The following is an 18,682-nucleotide window of genomic DNA, read 5'->3' as shown; positions in this document are numbered from 1 at the left end:
AAACTGGGGCTCAGGGAGGTTAAGTAACTCACCCAAACTTTCACAGCTAATCCTCAAACCCCGAGACCAGGCTTTGTAAGGTTACAGCGCTTAAGGAGGCTTTCTGGGAAGTTTTCTTTGAAGGAGTGGATGGTACACATAAGGAGGAGTGTAATCTGGATAATTTCTCTTGGGTCTCTGTGTTCTCTCTCCAGGTTCTGTCCCCCATGGCCAGTGGCTTATTCCACAGAGCCATCATGGAGAGTGGAGTGGCCATCATTCCCTATCTGAAGTCCCCTGATGATGAGAGGAGTAAAGATGTAGGTATCTTGTTAATATCTCTCTAGCTTCCTCTTTTTGGTCAGGAGTCCATAGACCATCACCTCCTCCCTATGTGCTTGGCTTTCCTTATGGACCATGCTCCAGGAACTTGATGCTGGCCCAAAGTGAGCCTTATTCCTTCATAAAAGGTCTGACTCAACAGGCTATGGGTCAAGCTGTGAATGCAGCATTGTTGATGTGCATGAGTGTGTGTGCACATGTATGCTATAGTCCTTACATCTTACCTATTATTCTTTCTTGTGACATATAACTCAGTCTCTTGTATTATGTACAGCCCATTCCTGAATCTCCTCTATTCCACAGGGATTCACTACCTAGAGTACTGTGTTAAGAGATTCTGAGGCTATTTCTAGCCCAGTGGTAAATAGCACTCTGATTAATGGTGACTAGCATGAGATTTCAGGGGTGGGGGTTGGCATATATTTCTGATATTTGTCATCTGTTATTTTGTCTTAACTCTCTACCAGATAGTAAGGACCTGGAAACAAGGATCTCTTTTTGCTTCATACTCCCAGCATAATACCTGAGATATATTAGGAACCATAAATGTTTGCTGAATAAATGAATGAGTTAATGAACTAATTCATTCAATGTTTAAATTGAGCACTGGCCTGGGCAGTCATCTGGGTATTAATCTTTCTAGTGGTAAATCTTCTTAAATATATTATAAAAATAACAATGTTCTAAGAAAGTTGAGACAGAGCTGAAATTGTAAAAATACCCTCAGTATATTGATTTGTGGTATCATTATAGATATAGCTACTTTGAGTTTGTGCTTATATTTATTCACCCCCAGAACATTTATTGAGTGCCCATTGTTTTCTCAGCTCTATTAGGGCCTATTTTGTCAGTGGAGAATATATAACCTGAATTTGGAGGTATAGAATCTTTCTGTTTTTACCTGGAATTTATGGATAGGTTTGGGTGGATTTGTGAATACCCTCGATTGCATGCAGACTTGATGTGCTTGTGATTTTTTCATGGGAGAAGGAAGAGAGTGTGTAGTTTTCACTGGATTCTCAGAGCATCTATGCCTCCCAGAAAATTAGTGACTATCACTTTTAATGGACAAAGTCTACAAATATGGAAGGTCAATGATAGGGCAAGAAGGTATTTTTAAAATTTATTTTAAATTTTAAATAGAGTTATATTTTAAATTAATTAAATTAGTTAAATTTTAAATAGAGTTATAGACAGAGAGAGAGACAGCGAGAAAGGTCTTGCTTCCGTTGTTTCACTCCCCAAATGGCCGCCATGGCTGGCACTGCACCTATCCAAAACCAGGAGCCAGGTGCTTCTTCCTGATCTCCCATGCGGGTTCAGGGGCCCAAGCACTTGGGCCATCCTCCACTGCCCTCCTGGGCCACAGCAGAGAGCTGGACTGGAAGAGGAGCAACTGAGACTAGAACCGAGCCCCCTTATGGGATGCCGGCGCCGCAGACGGAGGATTAACCAAGTGAGCCATGGCTCTGGCCCTTGTGCAAGAAGGTATTTAGCAAATGGGCTAGGTAGGGAAGGTAAGGGTTCTCAGGATGACAGGAGATTAGATGAGAAAAGGGTTTAATGAAGGCTGTGGTGATCTGAAAGGACATTTCAAAGGAGGCAGAGTCTGGACCTTTAAAGGAAATTGCAGAATTGGTGTAGAAGAAGAAACTAATGTCTAGGGCGTGTTAGGCTGTGGTGGGGTGGGGGCTTGGATGGAGCAGACAAATTGATTATCTGAGCCAGAGCTGACAAATTGAGCATCTGGTGATTAGGAGCTTGCAAAACTACTCACCACTCTAGGGACTCCTAGCTTCATTTGGCACCCCAAGATTGGGTCACTGGGCTCCATGGGGCCTAGTGCCATGCAGCTAAGCTTGTAGGATTCTTCATGCCATTCTACAACCATAGGCTGACACAATGGCATCCCCAGCTCTGGCATTTGCTGAAGATGCCAGGAGGGCCAGGCAAGAGAGTAAGGACAGTGCAGTGCCAACCTATCTTCAGTGTGTTTGTTCCCTTACAGGGGCATGGGACTGGAAATGGCTGTGGCTTCATGTAGGAAGGACCAGCCTATGGCTGCTTGGAGGACACTTCCAGACTTTCATTTTCCATAGATGCTTTCAATATCATGCTCTGACCTGGTTCTTCTCTGGAAATAGTTGCAGGTTGTGGCACAAGCCTGTAATTGCAACGCATCAGACTCCCTGGCCCTGCTGAAGTGCCTGAGGGCAAAATCCTCCAAGGAGTTGCTGAGCCTCAACCAGGTGATGAGGGAGGGTAGAGTTCTGGGTCAGGGTTACCCTTCTTTTTGTAAGTTTGGGACTTGGAAAAGGGTAGGGTTGGGGACTTGTGTTAACAGCTATAAGAGAAAGTGGTATCTAGAACCCTCATGGGTAATTAAAGAAACTCTGGAGAAGGGGTATTGCTTAGCCTGGAGAAGCTCCAGAAAAAAATGCAAGAGTTGTCCCATAAGTCAGTGAAGGAATCTTACTGGGACCAGGGCCCACACTTGCTCCAGAGGCCCCTAGAAGCTGTAGTCAAGCCAAGAGCTGGAAGTTCTATGAATAGGCCATTTTGGGTGGGTAAAACTGAGAACTTTCTAACACCTCAGTTGCCTAGAAAAGGGCCAGGTGAACTGTCCAGCTCTACAGATAACTGAGGAAGGTCTAGCTGATCCTTTACAAACATTTTTAAGATTTTATTTATTATTTGAGAGTAAGAGTTACAGACTTTGAGAGGAAGAGACAAGAGAGGAAGGTCTTCCTTCCATTGGTTCACTCCCCAAATGGCCACAACGGCTGGAGCTGTGCTGATCTGAAGCCAGGAGCCAGGAGCTTCTTCCTCGTCTCCCATGTGGGTGCAGGGGCCAAAGACTTGGGCCATCTTCCACTGCTTTCTCAGGCCATAGCAGAGAGCTGGATTGGAAGAGGGGCAGCCGGGACTCGAACCAGCGCCCATATGGGATGCCGGCACTGCAGGTGGAGGATTAACCTACTGTGTCATGGCGCCGGCCCCGCTCCTTTACAAACTTTTAATCACTGGTGATTAGTTAGATCAGATGATTTTATATATGCCTTCTAACCTTGAGAGCCTTGGATCATCTTTTTAAAAATAATTAATTTTATTTGAAAGGCAAAATGAGATAGAGGATATAGAGACAGATGTAGAGAAATCTTTTGAAATACCTACAACAGTTGGGGCTGGACCAGACTGAAGCCCGAAGCCTGGAACTCAATCTGAGTCTCCCACATAGGTGGCAGGGATTCAAGTATTTGAGACATCATCTGCTGCCTTCCAGGGTGCACATTAGCAGGAAGTTGGATTAGAAATGGATTAACCAGGACTCTGATATGAGATGCAGGCATCATAAGCAGTGACTTTAACTGCTGTGCCAAACACCCACCCCCCCTTTTGTAGTCTGAAAGAGCAAGATCATCATATGTCAGAACCCAACATTAGTTATCTGGCATGTAATGAATATTTGATATGAGCTATGAGCACATGAAATGTGTAAGTTCTTGACTTAATGTGTGTTTAGCTCAGTCCTATGCTCCCTTCTACTGAACTCCCAAAACAGAAACCTTAAAAAAAACATGATGAGAGATAGGTGTTGCTTTCTGAGATCCAAGAAATATCCCGCAATGTCCAAGGCACAGTGCTCTGAGTAAGACATCTTAGGAAGATGCTCAGTTTGATTTCTGCTGTGGTGGCCATTCTGTCCTTCCCCATTTTGCCCATTGCATTTGTCCCACGTTTCTCAAACTTGAAAATGCATCAGAATGCCCTGGAAGACTTGCTACAAGAAATTTTCTGGGATGCACTCTTAGCGTTTCATAATCAACAGGCCTGGGGTGGGGCCTGAGAATCTGCATTTCTAACAAGTTCCCAAATAACACTAATTCTGCTGCTCCAGGAACCTTTCTAGATGCATTTTGACTAATGCTAGACTGGCTTGGCTTAGCTGAGCTAGGATTTGGGAATAGCAGTTCTGCAAACAGAAGCAGCTACTGAGTTTTCTTCTCTTCCTTATTGCAGAAAACAAAGTCTTTTACTCGAGTGGTTGATGGTCTTTTCTTTCCTGAAGATCCTATAGAACTATTGTCTCAAAAATCCTTCAAAGCAGTTCCTTCTATCATTGGAGTCAATAACCAAGAATGCGGCTACCTGCTGCCCATGGTAAGATTTGTGGCTGCCTGCCCTAGATACCTTCCCACCACCACCACCACCTGTGATGCAGCTATTTGCTTCAACAGCTGGGAGTTTCCCTAGAGGACCCCAAGTGTTATGAGAGCTGCAGCCCATCAGCCAACCACTCAGTGATAATCTCCCCTCTCTCTAGACGTGGAACCTTAGTATGTTTGTGTTACTATAACATAATGCTTCATATTTGCTAGTGTATAAAAAGGAGGTTTATTTGGCTCATATTTCTGGTGGCTGGCATGGGTTCCCTTGGCTGCACATGGTGCAGATATGGAAAGAGAACTGGCTGTGTGCAGAAGGGGCTAAGTATATGAAGTGGCCTTGTTTGATAACAATTGGCTCTTGTGAAAACTAACCCAGTCCGGACAAAACTATGTCCTTTCTGAGGGTGGTGCTCCCATAGCCTAATCACCTTCCTCCAGGCCCTACCCCTTAAAGATCCATCACCTTTCAATACTGTTCCATTGGGACCAAGCTTCCAGACTACAAGCCCTTGGGGGAGATCCAAACCGTAGCAGAGGGTAATTGAGGACTTGGGGGAGTCACCACAGTGTTTGCCTTGCCCCTCATACATGTTTATGGAGATGGAAAAAACAACTATAAAAATAAAAGAGACAATTAGATCTATTGGATCTTTTCTAAAAATGATAACATAATTATTTCAAGTAAAAGTAGTTACTTCAGAGATACACTCCAGTTTGGAAAACTTCAGCCCTTTAAACTTTTCATGATTCTGGCATTTTTGACTTCCAAGAATGCTTTGTAAGATTTTCAAGTTGAAGCATTATTAAATCATTTAATCCACTCAACAAGTATACGTAGAGCATTTACCACATGCTTATAAAAACTGAACATCCAATAGAGAACAAGTCACATGCTTTCAGCTTTTTCCAGCTTCCCCAAACCCCATAACATTTGGGGCTGGGCTAAGCTAAAACCAGGAGTTTTGAAGTCAACCTGCGTCTTCTATGTGGGCATCAGGGACCCAGGTACTTGATACCTACTGCCTTCCAGGGCACACATTAGCAGGAAGCTGGGCTGACAAGTGGAGCTGGTACTGGAACCCGGGTACTCCACTATGAGAAGTGGCTGTCCCAAGTGGCATCTTAGCTGCTGCGCCACCTGCCTGTCCCAAGCTTACATTCTTGAGGGAGAAGACAGATGAAATCCATGGTTCAAAAGACAGCTTCAGAAAGTGCTGAGTGTTCTGAGGACAGAAGTGGAGAGAGGTGGTGTCTCCAGGGAGGACAAAAGATCAAAGGTCAAGAGAGACTTTGAGGAGAGATCATTGAGCTAAGGCCTGGATGTGGAGAAGGAGCCTTGACTCTGACTTTTTTTTAAAAAAAGATTTATTTATTTTACTTGAAAGCCAGAGTTACACACACACACACACACACACACACACGGGGCGGGGTGGGTCTTTCATCCTCTGGTTCACACCCCAATTGGCCACAATGCCTGGAGCTGTGCCGATACAAAGCCAGGAGCCAGGAGCTTCTTCTGGGCCTCCCATACAGGTGCAGGGGCCCAAGGGCTTGGAGCATCTTCTACTGCTTTCCCAGGCCATAGCAGAGAGCTGGATAGGAAGTGGAGCATCTGGGACTTGAACCAGCGCCCATATGGGATACCGACACTGCAGATGGTAGCTTTACTCCTATGCTGCAGCGCCGACCCCAATTCTGTGATTTAAGAGATCCTTCCCATTGGAAATATACTTTCCATGTGTTCTCAGCAGATTGGGGGATTCAAATTCATCATACCGTCAAAGTCCATTTATGTAGTCCAACTCCTTGTTTTTATCTTTTTCTTTTTTTAAACTTTTATTTAATAAATATAAATTTCCAAAGTACAGCTTTTGGATTACAGTGGCTTTTCCCCACCATAACTTCCCTCCCACCCACAACCCTCCCATCTCCCACTCCCTCTCCTATTCCATTCACATCAAAGGTATTTGCCAAATTATAAAACTAGTTGGTGGGGGCCTAGAACCAGAATCCTGAGTTAGAGTTGTTGGAGTATGCTCGACCATTCTTAATTTGGTCTCCAGAGCAATCTTTCAGGGTCAGTGGGGTTGGGTATTTTTGTCCTCATGTTGTAAAGGTGGTGCCTGAGTCACAGACTGTGTGCCCTGGAAAGGGGGAAGGTGCTACTGATGATAGCTACCACTATAGCCATAATGACCAGTTCCCGAGTGCTCTCCATGTCCCATGTACATGCTATATCTGTGCAACAACTTGAAAACAGCTATTATTATCCCATTTAAAGAAACTGAGGCTCAGAGAAGTTAAAGTTATTTTCTTGTCTCCCAGCAGCTAGTAAGGAAACAGTGATATATAATTTTTATACATTTAGACTCTGCCTTAAATGCTGGGTTCTCTGCTTTTTGACTGAGCCTCTTCTGTTACCTGTGACAAAGGTCTAATGTTAGTGCCTGCTTCACTGATACACATCAAATACCCTGACATATGGTAAGTACTCAGTAGATGCTATGTATTGAAATTTTACAAGTGACAGGATGGAAATTGGTGCTCAGACCCTGTATCAGTGCTGATATTCCATGTGAACTTGGAGTTAGCCCCATTCCTGGTTGTTGGAGACCATAAGAAATCCTACAGACAACAACAAAAACAAAATGCCAGCTTCTTAACACACACAGAGGACTCTCAGTGTTTAAATTATACTCATGGATAACTTGAATGACTTTGGAGACTCTCTCGCATTCCAGAAGACAAATCCATTTAAGTATCTATGGCTAGTGATTCATTATGCCACGGTTTCCAGCAGAACATGGGCCAGCAAAATTCATTTGAGAAGTAAATAATATTTTTACCCCCTCATGTTTTTCCACTGTAAAATTTCTAGAAGATGATCATTTCACAAATAATTATATCAAGCTCTTAATAGGTAGCCAGCCCTGTTGTCAGTGATTTGCAAATATCACCTCTCTCAGGTGGGGACTGTTGCCATCTCTATCCTATAGGTGGGGAATCTGAGATATGAAAACGTGAGGCCCCTGCCAAGTTCACAGCTCGTGAACTGCAGGGCAGAGATCCGAGTTCAGGCCGTCCGGCTGCAGAGCTTGTGCTCTCAACCGCTGCCTCACTGCCTGACCCTCTACTGCTGGCTCCTCGGAGGCCCAGATTGCAAAGGCCTTGGAAGCAAAACAAACCACTAGTCTCAACATTTTCTGGCTTCCCTTTGAACTTGATGTCAAAGCCTGTATTAGTCAACTCAGGCTGTCATAACAGAATACCATGGACTGGACGGCTTAAACAACACACAGTTATTTTCTTATAGTTCTGGAGCCTAGAAGTCCAAGACCAAGTGTGGGTGGGTTTGGTTTCTCATTGGTTGGCAGATGGCCACCTTCTTGCTGTGTCCTCATATGGTCTATCCTCTATGTTCTTGATTCTTGGTGTCTGTTTGTGTGTCAATTTTCCCTTGTTAGGACATTATTAACCAGAATGGATGAGGGTCCACACTACATCATCCCCTCTTCAATGGACCTCTCTCCAAATGAAATCATACACAAAGATAATGGAGTTAGGATTTCAAAGTATGACATCAAGGGGTATACAGTTCATCAGATAATGGGGTCATTTCCTCTGGTTGGGGGTTAGCTGGGCTCCTGCATGTGGCTGCCTGGGGATGAAGGATTTCCTACTGTTTCCATCCTCTCCTTGGGAAGTCAAATGCCCAGGACCTCAGAAAGACTGGTTTCTGACCAGAAGACTCACAGAAGATGCCCTCCTTCTCTCCACAGAAGACAATCCCTAATATCCTTGATGGATCCAACAAGACTCTTGCCCTTCATGTGATACACACTATACTGGTAAGTGAACTTGGTTGACTGGGACTCGCCAAAGAGTCATCCACTTAACAAACATCTCTGGACTATTCTCAAGATAGGATCTGGGGGCATAGACATTTCTTATTCATTTACTCGTTCAACAGATCTATGCTACACATAGGCCTGTAGTCCTTCATTCACAGTCCAAAAACCTTAAGGACTTTTGAAACCAAGCTGGACTCCAAATCTGACCTTGACTGATTTGTGGCCATTAGCTTTTATTGTTTCTACATATTCATTCACTAATTTGTCCTACTGTTCAGATGTTGCTATGTAGATATGTTAATGTAGGTATTGAGGTGCTGCCCCCAACCCCAGAGGAATGTGGAGAGGTTGGCTGTACTCAGAGAGGCTGCTTGCAGTATTGCACACCATGGAAGGAGTAGAACCGTCATCCCAAGGATTGGAAATAGGAAGAAGAATGAAATAATTTGGCTTCCTCTTGGAAGGAACCCTCTGAGTACAATGTAGGCCATATTGGGAGTAGAGGATCCCTCAGTCCCTAAGGCTATGTGGAGGGATGTTGGATGACTCCTGGCATCTGTTGCTGAGAACTGGGACTAAGGTTTGAGAGACATTTAAAATATAAGTTGGATAGTAGACCACAAGGCTGGATTGGAGATGGGTGCATGGAAGAGGTGATCACAGGTCTGGACTTCAGTGTAGGGGAACTCTTGAGAAGGAGGGCATTTCAAGAGCAGAAGTTATCTTAAGCCAAGTCACAGTAGTAGGAAATAGATTATATGAGGAGGTACAAGAGGAATGGGAGGATATGTGGTCTCTCCTAGCCCTGGCAGCACACCAGGAGCTGCTTTGCACATGTTAAGTAGTTCTCTGATGCAGAATGCATGGCCTTGCTCCCAAACTTCAGGGGTGTGCACTGTCACTAGCCTATAAGGATCACCAGTGACTGAATAAGACTGTCTACCCATCTTGGATACCTCTAGCCCTATGGGGCCTACTGACCATATGATTCAAGTGCCAGGCCCTTGCACCCCAACCTGTACATGCTGCAGAGCCCACCCTTGCTCTGAGCCTGATTAAAAACTATAAGGCTTGTGAAGATCCAATAAATGGATCTGAGTATCATTCCCAGATGTGGCATCTGCTGCCATGCCTCAAAATTTCAAAGAAATCTACCAAGGGCTGTGTGTGGCAATGGTTTGAGGTATAGCAATTTGTCCAGCATCCCCTGGAGCACCAGATTCCATAAAAATATCATCATTGTGGTAGATCCTTGAATCCTCATAGAGTTTACCTTGCACCCTCCTCGTTTTGTTGGTGGAGCAAGTTAAGGGAGAAAACCTGAAGGCAGGTTTATGCTGAGTCAAAGAAGGCATCAAATGCCCCATTAAGGCACTCAGCAGCGGAACCAACAGAACCTACTCTGTACCAGCAGTGCTTTTCTCTTCATATCTCATGCAGCAACCTGTGTTCCCACAGATGAGCATATGAGGGTTCCAAGAGACCAACTGGGTTAGATAAAATAGCAAAGAACTGGAGGCAGTACCGAGACCTGGAGCAAAGCCAATTTCATGATGTGTGGCTCATGTAGTCAGAAGGATCCTACTTTTGGGTTGATGCTCTGCTGTGCCCATATTGAAATTCTTAATAGGTTTTAAAAATTTTACGTATTTATTTGAAAATCAGAGTTACAGAGAGTGGGAGAAAGAGAGGTATCTTCTATCTGCTAGTTCACTCCCCAAATGGCTGCAACAACCAGTGAAGCTAGGAGACTGGAACTCCATCCGGTCTCCCACATGGGTGGTAGGAGCCCAGGTACTTGGGCCATCTTCTTCTGCTTTCCCAGGCACATTAATATGGAGCTGAATGGGAAGTGGAGCATCCAGGACATGAAATGGCTTCCCCTATGAGTGCAGGGGCTCAAGGAGTTTGACCATTTTTTTGCTGCTTTCCCAGGTATACTAGCAGGGACCTGGAAAGGAAGTGGTGCAGTTGGGACTCAAATCGGTGCCCACTTTGGATGCTGGTGTTGAGGGTAGCATATTAATTTGATGCACCACAATACCAGTCCTGTTTCTTAATAATTTTTACAGAGGAGGCCCACATTTTCATTTTGCATTGAGCTCCGCAAATGGTGTAACCATATCTGGCCAGGAGTGACTCTTTCTGAAGCATGTTAGTGAGGTTTGTCACTGTGCTTAGAAGCATGATATTTGAATGCAAATAGACCCATTTGGACCAACCACTTACACTTTCTAAGCCTCATTTTCCTGACCTGTGGAATGGGGCTAATTTTGATACTTGCATCATGAAATTGCTGTATGGATTACCCAGGGCAATGCACATAACGTATTCAGAAGTATGCCTGCACAGGCAAGTGCCTAATATGCTGACCATTATGGTGATCTGAATCTCCTACGATTGTGATGTCTTGCAGAACATTCCTCCCCAGCTTTTGCATGTGGTGTCTAATGAATACTTTCGTGACAAGAACTCTTCAGTTGAGATCCGAGATAGTCTCCTGGACTTGCTTGGAGATGTGTTTTTTGTGGTCCCTGCGCTGATCACTGCTCGCTATCACAGAGGTGAGTCTCTGAGCAGCCCCAGGACCACAGCCCGGTGAGGCTTATGGCAGCAGGGATCTAACTTGTCTGTTGGCCAGCTGTCTGCTCCTCCTCTCTGCTCCTTCACTGAGAGGGATCCCCAGGTGTGTCTGAGACACAACTGTGCCATGTTGAGTTTGCAAGTTCCTTGCCTTTCAGAGTTTGAGAATGTTGGTCAATACTTGTTTCTGTCCCTTCCTGTTTTTCAGGACCATGTTAAACATTTCTACCTTCCCACAATTTTCTGTGGCCCATTCTCCAAGATATATATATATACATCTTTTCTCTTTGGAGATGTCTTCCAGAACATCCTAGCTATAAGGGGTATGGAACAATCAGGAAGGAAGATTACTTGTAGGGATGCAATCCTAATGCTTCTTTCTCTCCTTGGCTTCCTTCCTCCCATCCCTTCCCTTCTCTTTCCCTCCTTTCCTCTCTTCTTCCTCTGCCTTCCCCTCCCCCTTCCTCTCCACCTTTCCCTCCAACTCCCCTTTTCCCTTTCCTTTTAATGCATTTATCAAAGGTATGCTATGGCCGGTGCAGCGGCTCATTAGGCTAATCCTCCGCCTTGCAGCACCGGCACACCGGGTTTTAGTCCCGGTCGGGGCACTGGATTCTGTCCCGGTTGCCCCTCTTCCAGGCCAACTCTCTGCTGTGGCCCAGGAGGTCAGTGGAGGATGGCCCAAGTGCTTGGGCCCTGCACCCCATGGGAGACCAGGCTCCCTGGCACCTGGCTCCTGGCTTTGGATCAGCGTGGTGTGCTGGCCACAGCGCACCAGCTGCGGCGGCCATGGGAGGGTGAACTAACGGCAAAGGAAGACCTTTCTCTCTCTCTCTCTCACTGTCCACTCTGCCTGTCAAAAAAAAAAAAAAAAAAAAAAAAAAAGGTATGCTATGTGCCTGGAACTGTGAGCAAAAGAGAGACCATGGTGCCATTACACAAACATTCTAGTAGAGGAGACTGGTAACAGAAAAACAAGTAAATCTAGAATATCTCGGATGATAGTGCAATGGAGTAAAATCCGGCAGGGAAGGTTAGCAGTGACAGGGAGGTCACTGTTTTTAAAGTCTGCCAGGATGATACATGACAGATTAGATGAGGACTGAGTTTGGCAACATGGAGACCATGGATGACACTGAAAAGAAATATTGTGATGAAATGATGGGGGACTGAAAATTTTACTAAAATGGGTTCAAGGTAAAATGAGTAAACTGATCTCTAGACACAGTAGCATTCCAATATCAATCAAAATATTAGCAGTGGCTTTGGAGAAATACTTTTACTAATCCATATCCAGAATTGAGCTCTTATATTTCAGTAATAAAGACAATCTTTTTCAATAATGGATTAAAAAAACTTGAGAAGATACCTTATAAAAGAAGATATTTGGAAATTCCAAAGCCCACAAAAAAGTGCTCAACATTATTAGTTATCAGCAAAATGAAGTAACCATTTTCACCCACTGGAGTGGCTAAAATGAACGTGAATCATACCAGGAAATATTGACAAGGATGTGGAGTGTTCAGAATTCTCATGTACTGATGGTGGGAATGTAAAATGGTACAACCACTCTAGAAAACTGGCAGTTTCTTACGAACTTAAACACCTACCTACTCTATTATCTAACTATTCTACTCCTAGACAGTCACTGAAGAGAGATGAATGCATTTCCATACAAGAGACTTGTACACAGCAGCTTTAGTATCTCCAAACAACCCAAATTTCTATCATTAGATGAATGAATAAGCAAATTGTAAAACATTCATGCAGTAGTAAACTACTTGGTGATTAAAGAAAAATCTAGTAGGGGTGGGCATTGTGGAACAGTTTAAACTTCCATTTGGAACTCCCACATCCTATATCGCAGAGTGCCTGGGATGGAGTCCCACCTCTGCCTCCAATCCAGCTTTCCTCTAATGTGCCTGGGAAGCAGCATATGATGGAAAACAAGTACTTGGGAGACCCAGACGGAGGTCCTGGCTCCTGACTTTAGCTTGACCCAGGCCAAATTGTTGCAAACATTTAGGTAGTAAACTGGTAGATGGGAATTTCTCTCTCTCTTATAAATAAATAAATAAAAGCTTAAACAAAGACATTATAGAGTAAAGATTTTCAGAAGAGAAGCGAACGAATGTGGGGTGCACATGCATGGATTAATCATGGGAGCAGGAATGAGCCTTGCTCCATTTGTCTCCATACAGTTGAACCAGGGTAGATGAGAGGAAGTCACAACCAGGTAGATCTGTGTTCAGTATGAAGGACTTTCTTTCTAAAAAATTATTTATTTGAAAGGCAGAGTGACAGTGAGAGAGAGAGAGAGGTGTCTTCCACTGCTGGTTCACTCCCCAGATGGCCACAACAGCCAGGGCTGTCCAGACTAAAGCCAGAATCTTGGAACTCCATCTGAGTTTCCCACATAGGTGGCAGGAGCCCAAGCACTTGGGCCATCCTCCTCTATCTTCCCAGGTGCATTAACAGGGAACTCGATTACAAGTGAAGCAACTGGGACTCAAAGTAGCACTCTGACAGGGGATTCCTGGGGTCAGAAGCAGCAGCTATATCGGCTGCGCCACAGTCCTGTCCCCTGAAGGACTATTTCAAGGAGTAGAACTATTGCCTTCTCAGGCTTCCTGAGGGGTAGCTATCTCGTTGTCACTGGGAGTATTAGGGCTGTTGTAGCAGGAACTGCTGGTCTCAAAGGAGGAGGGGAGAAGTTAGGCTGATGTAGGCCACCTCTTGTCTCTGAGCTGTTCCACCTGTGGATCTGTAAATCCAGGACTTCAGAGCTAGAGATGCAGGGCTGGCCCCTGCTCCCCACTGTGTGCATGCCTGACCTTTCCTGACCTTTTCTCAGATGCTGGTGCACCCGTCTACTTCTACGAGTTTCAGCATCGACCCCAGTGCTTTGAAAACACGAAGCCTGCTTTTGTCAAAGCTGATCACTCAGATGAAATCCGCTTTGTATTTGGAGGTGCCTTCCTGACGGGCGACGTTGTCATGTTCGGTAAGGACCTGACTGCAGGGGGGCTCCTGCTTTTGCAGGTGGGGAGAAGATTCTGGGTCTCCACAGTTAGCATAGCTCCCTGCTCACCCCACTGCTCTGCAAGTCCACGGTGACTGGTGGGCTGGAATTAAATGACATCCATGGCTTAAAGACCAGCACATCCTTTCTTGGGAAAATGCCTGCACTTAACTTTAAGAAACCAGTACTAAAAAGAGCTACAAGCGTTTTCTCAGTGAGTATTGAATTTTATACCAAAGCCTGCAGGGTTAGGTATTTTGGGGCCCTCAGGCAATTTTTTGAAAAACAATTAGAATTATTTTCTTCTTTCTCATTGACTACTGATCTCCCTTCTCCCTGCCCTTCTCAGAAATCCCATGAAGCTACCACCCATGCATTAACAAGCAGGGACCATGTTTTTTCCATTATTCTAGCTCAAAATTGTCTGGATCCAAATGCCTTGTGAATTGGTATTAGTGATATTTGCTCATTTATTACTGAATTGATGACATGTTCTTTGCCTCAAATAATCAACAAATCAAATGAGATTATCAGTAGAAAACATTAAAGAAAAATTGCACATGTGGTTTTATCACTAAAATATTTAGCTAAGAACAATACAATGTACTAGTCAATGAAGACAGGATCTCCCTTAAAGGGGTGCTTGTTCACTGTGGTTTATTCATTATTTCATTTCTTCATCCTCATCTTATAACAAAGATAACAGCAGGACTACCTAATAGGTTGCCATCTAAGATTGAATGAAACAATTTCCATAGAGCACACAGTTGAGTGCTTAATAAATGATGTTATTACTCAGTAACCATTACTGGGCCCATTCTGTGTGATGGCACAGGGACTTTCCAAACTGGAAAAAATATGAACACTGAATGTATCCTTGATATTTAAAGAGCTACTAAAATCAATGAGAAAAGAACAACCTAATAAAAAATTTGGCAACAGATACAAACTGACATTTTATGGGGAAGGAAACCCAAGTGACTTTTAAATGTATGAAAATCCATTTTACCTCACTCACCACATAAGAACTGAAGACTAACTTTGACTGGAGAATCATTTTTCATCATTCAAGTTGGGAAGAACAATGCATTTTCAACAAAGGATTCAAGCAGGTGTGGGAAACAGACCATTCTATACATTATTAGAAGACTACCAACATTTAAAATCCGTGCAGTCTTGACCTTGGCAATTTTTCTTCCAGGATTTTTTGTGCAAATATACTTCCACATGTGCAAAAATATATGTGCACACTGAAGCATTGTTTTTGCCAGCAGAAGATTGGAAACAAAATGAACATCCATCAGTAGAATACTGGATACATGAGTTACAATATTATGTAACTGTATATATATATTTTATATATACATAATTTATGTCTAGGTATTTATAGAATTATAAATGGAAACTTTATAGGTGACAATGTCCTGGCTACAATTTTAGTAAAAAGAAAAAGATCTAGAATATGTGGCAAATAGACTCCCAAATGTGTGAAAAGAAAGAGCTTACTTATACCCTGGTGCATGTGGAACCTGCTTTCCTGTAAGTGCCTGAAAATTTGATCACACTGGTTGCCTCTGAGGTTGTAACTGAAGGGTCCAAAAGGAAGAGAAGGAAGGAAACTGATTTTCATTAGATGTTGGATTTTCTTACCATATTTTGGATTTTGGCCTTTGTACTTTGACTAAGTATTGCCTTTTTAAATGAAGAAATAGAATATAGTTGCCCCTCTCTATACTTGGGGGAAAATTGTATATGTACTAGACATTCATAGACTTTTTTTCTTGTCATTATTCCCTAAACAATACTGTATAACAGCTATTTAATTTACATGATATTAGATATTCTTTTGAAAAATAAAGTTATTGATTTTTATTTATTTGAAAGGTAGAGGGACAGAGAGAGGGAAGGAGGGAGGAAAGGAAAGGAAAGGAAAGGAAAGGAAAGGAAAGGAAAGGAAAGGAAAGGAAAGGAAAGGAAAGGAAAGGAAAGGAAAGGAAAGGAAAAGAGAGAGAGAGAGAGAATCATTTGTCTCTTGGTTCCCACCTAAAATGCCCACAAATAGCCAGGGCTGGACCATGCTAAAGCCAGGAGCCAGGAACTCCATCCCAGTCTCCCATATGAGTGGCAGGAAACCAAGTACTTGAGCCATCACTGCTGCCTCCCAGGTTGTGCGTTGACAGGTAGCCAGAAAGAAGCAGAGGTGGAACTTAACCCTAGACCCACCAATGTGGGATAGAGGCATCCTGAATGGAGGCTTAACCCACTGTGCTACAACCCCCACCCCTGTATTTGGTGTTCTAAGTAATCTAGAATTTGATATATAAGGATATATAAGGATTTTGGTATTTATGGCAGGTCCTGGAACCAAGCCCTTGAGGTATTAAAGGACAGCTGTAATTAATTGTTTATAAAATATGTGCATATGTGTGTGTGTGAGAGAGAGGTTGAGGGTCTGTCCTCAATGAAACTGTAGCCTCATAGAAATGGTTGGAAGTGCACAAGGGCGCAAGGTAGACTGGGAAGATGCACTGTTTGGAAGCCACCATTGCTTGTGCAAATCACAGGTGCTCTGAGCCTCAGTATCTGCATACATGGAATGGGTACAATGACTTGGCAGGCTTGTAAGGATCCAACGGGAAGAGAGATTTGAAAGGGATTCATGGAATGTGAGATGCCTTGTGCTTCTGAGGAATCACTGTGAGCAGCTGGATTTTGTGATTGTCTCCTGCAGAAGGAGCCACTGAGGAGGAGAAATTGCTGAGCAGGAAGATGATGAGATACTGGGGCAACTTTGCTCGGACTGGGTAAGTGAGTGTGTCATGTCCCCACTACTGGGTAATGAACCTGTTGTCTCCCTTAACATGATGTCAGAGGATGTCAGTCTCACTTCTGCTGCTCTCACTCTCAGGAATCCGAATGGGGACCACCTGCCTCTGTGGCCAGCCTACAACAAGAACGAGATGTATCTGAAGCTGGACTTGAACATAAGTCTTGGAGAGAGACTGAAGGAGCAGAGAGTGGTGTTTTGGACCAACACCTTTCCCATGATAATGTCCACTTCTGAAGCTCTCCCCAGTCCCCTGTCTTCCTTAATCTTATTTTCTCTGCTCTTGCCATTCCTTTCTTTTTCTGCTCCTTGAGCAGTTAGTTATCTTTGTATGGTTTTGACTTCCTTTCTCCTGCTGTAATTTCTCCCACAACCATGAACTTCATTCTGAGTTTAAGTGCTTTGTGCGGGGCTCTTTGTGGGGTAAGTGGCTTTGGTTGATGTTTTACAGACTTAGGGATGATTCTTCTGAAATTCTTTGTAACATCAAAAAATGCAATTTGTCTTAGATAAGATTTCTTCAGTAAATCTGGAGAAGGGCTGGCCTATTTTTGTAATAACAATCTTGTTAACTGCAATAAAATCAGAATGTAAAATATGTACAGGCAATAGAATTTAATTCTACTGATAGTTACTCTCCCTGCCAAACCCAAGATCAAACAGGCTTTCTATTAGAGAAGATATCTGTGTGTTTCCCAAAATGTGGGTCCCCCACCCCCAATTCAGGGGGCTTCTGCCATAAGCCAAGTTGGGATGTCCTGCACGTGGCTGGTTTGAGCTGGGTCTCTTTTCTGACTCAGTGGGATATGCAGAGGAGGGTTTTTTTTTTTAATCCTTTTTGTCCATGGTCAATGTCCCTAGCCAATTTGCTATAACTGAATTCCACATTCTGGGTAGTTTATAAAGAAAAGAGGTTTATTTAGCTCATGGCTCCAAATGTCCAAGAGCTGGAACCTACTGAGCATCTGATGAGGACCTTCCTTGTGCGTCACCACATGAGAGAGCATCACGTGGCAAGACAGAGCAAGCAAGGCAGAGACAGTCTGCTTTCATCATGAGCCACACCCATGACAGCCCATTAATCCACTAATCTGTTAATCTATAAATGGATTAATCCATTCCTGGGGACAAAGTCCTCATGACCCAACCACCTGCTAAGGGTCCCACCTGACCTCATCTCTTAATATATTTTTTAAAGATTTATTTATTTATTTGAAAGTCAGAGTTACACAGAGAGAAGAGAGGCAGAGAGAGAGAGAGAGAAAAAGAGAGAGAGAGAGAGGTCTTCCATCCAATGGTTCATATTGACCAATGGTTCAATGGCCAGAGCTACACCAATCCAAAGCCAGGAACCAGGAGCTTCCTCTGTGTCTCCCACATGGGTGCAGGGGCCCAAGGACTTGGACCATCTTCCACTGCTTTTCTAGGCCATAGCAGAGAGCTGGATTGGAAGTGGAGCAGCCAGGACTAGAACTGGCACCCATATGGGATGCTGGCGCTTCAGGCCAGGGCGTTAACCCACTGCACCACAGCACTGGCCCCATCTCTTAATATCTAATGGGAATCAAACTTCAACATGCACTTCAGTGGGGATGTTCGAATCATAGCCATGGAAACAAGACATCATCCAAGGTCAAGAACCTAAAGATCAAACATCCGGCAGCCAGTCAGATCAGGGACTCCGAGAGAAGAAGCTTCTCTGATGGGGATGAGACAAATCTACTACTCAAGAGGTCAACATTGGGTGCCAGACATATGCCCCTGGGCACATGGTGGTGAACAGAATCACGGCCTCTATCAAATAGTGAGAAGGCAGATGTTAAGCAAACATGCACACAGGTGGATATTTTAAGACTCGAATTTGATAACCACTACTCAAGAAAAGTAAGGTGTTTAAAGAAAGTATAAC

The 18,682-nt window shown here is 43.8% G+C and overlaps 1 protein-coding gene across 9 annotated transcripts in view; it reads left to right on the top strand.

The window, feature by feature from the left end:
* CES5A (carboxylesterase 5A) overlaps positions 1–17,371 on the top strand; it is a 372,636-nt gene extending 355,265 nt beyond the window's left edge. For all 9 annotated transcript variants that reach the window (XM_070061935.1, XM_070061941.1, XM_070061937.1 and 6 more), the window contains 8 exons: positions 195–299; positions 2,466–2,570; positions 4,342–4,482; positions 8,270–8,338; positions 10,758–10,905; positions 13,779–13,928; positions 16,678–16,750; positions 16,855–17,371. In XM_070061935.1, coding sequence (XP_069918036.1) covers positions 195–299; positions 2,466–2,570; positions 4,342–4,482; positions 8,270–8,338; positions 10,758–10,905; positions 13,779–13,928; positions 16,678–16,750; positions 16,855–17,086 — 1,023 coding nt within the window. In that variant the 3' untranslated portion in view covers positions 17,087–17,371. The remainder of the gene's footprint in view (positions 1–194; positions 300–2,465; positions 2,571–4,341; positions 4,483–8,269; positions 8,339–10,757; positions 10,906–13,778; positions 13,929–16,677; positions 16,751–16,854) is intronic.
* The last annotated feature ends 1,311 nt before the right edge of the window (positions 17,372–18,682 follow it).

This window comes from Oryctolagus cuniculus, chromosome 18 (assembly GCF_964237555.1).
Source record: "Oryctolagus cuniculus chromosome 18, mOryCun1.1, whole genome shotgun sequence".
NCBI classification, from domain to species: domain Eukaryota; kingdom Metazoa; phylum Chordata; class Mammalia; order Lagomorpha; family Leporidae; genus Oryctolagus; species Oryctolagus cuniculus.
Note: the sequence above shows the minus strand (reverse complement) of the source record. Positions and strands in the feature narration are given on the sequence as shown.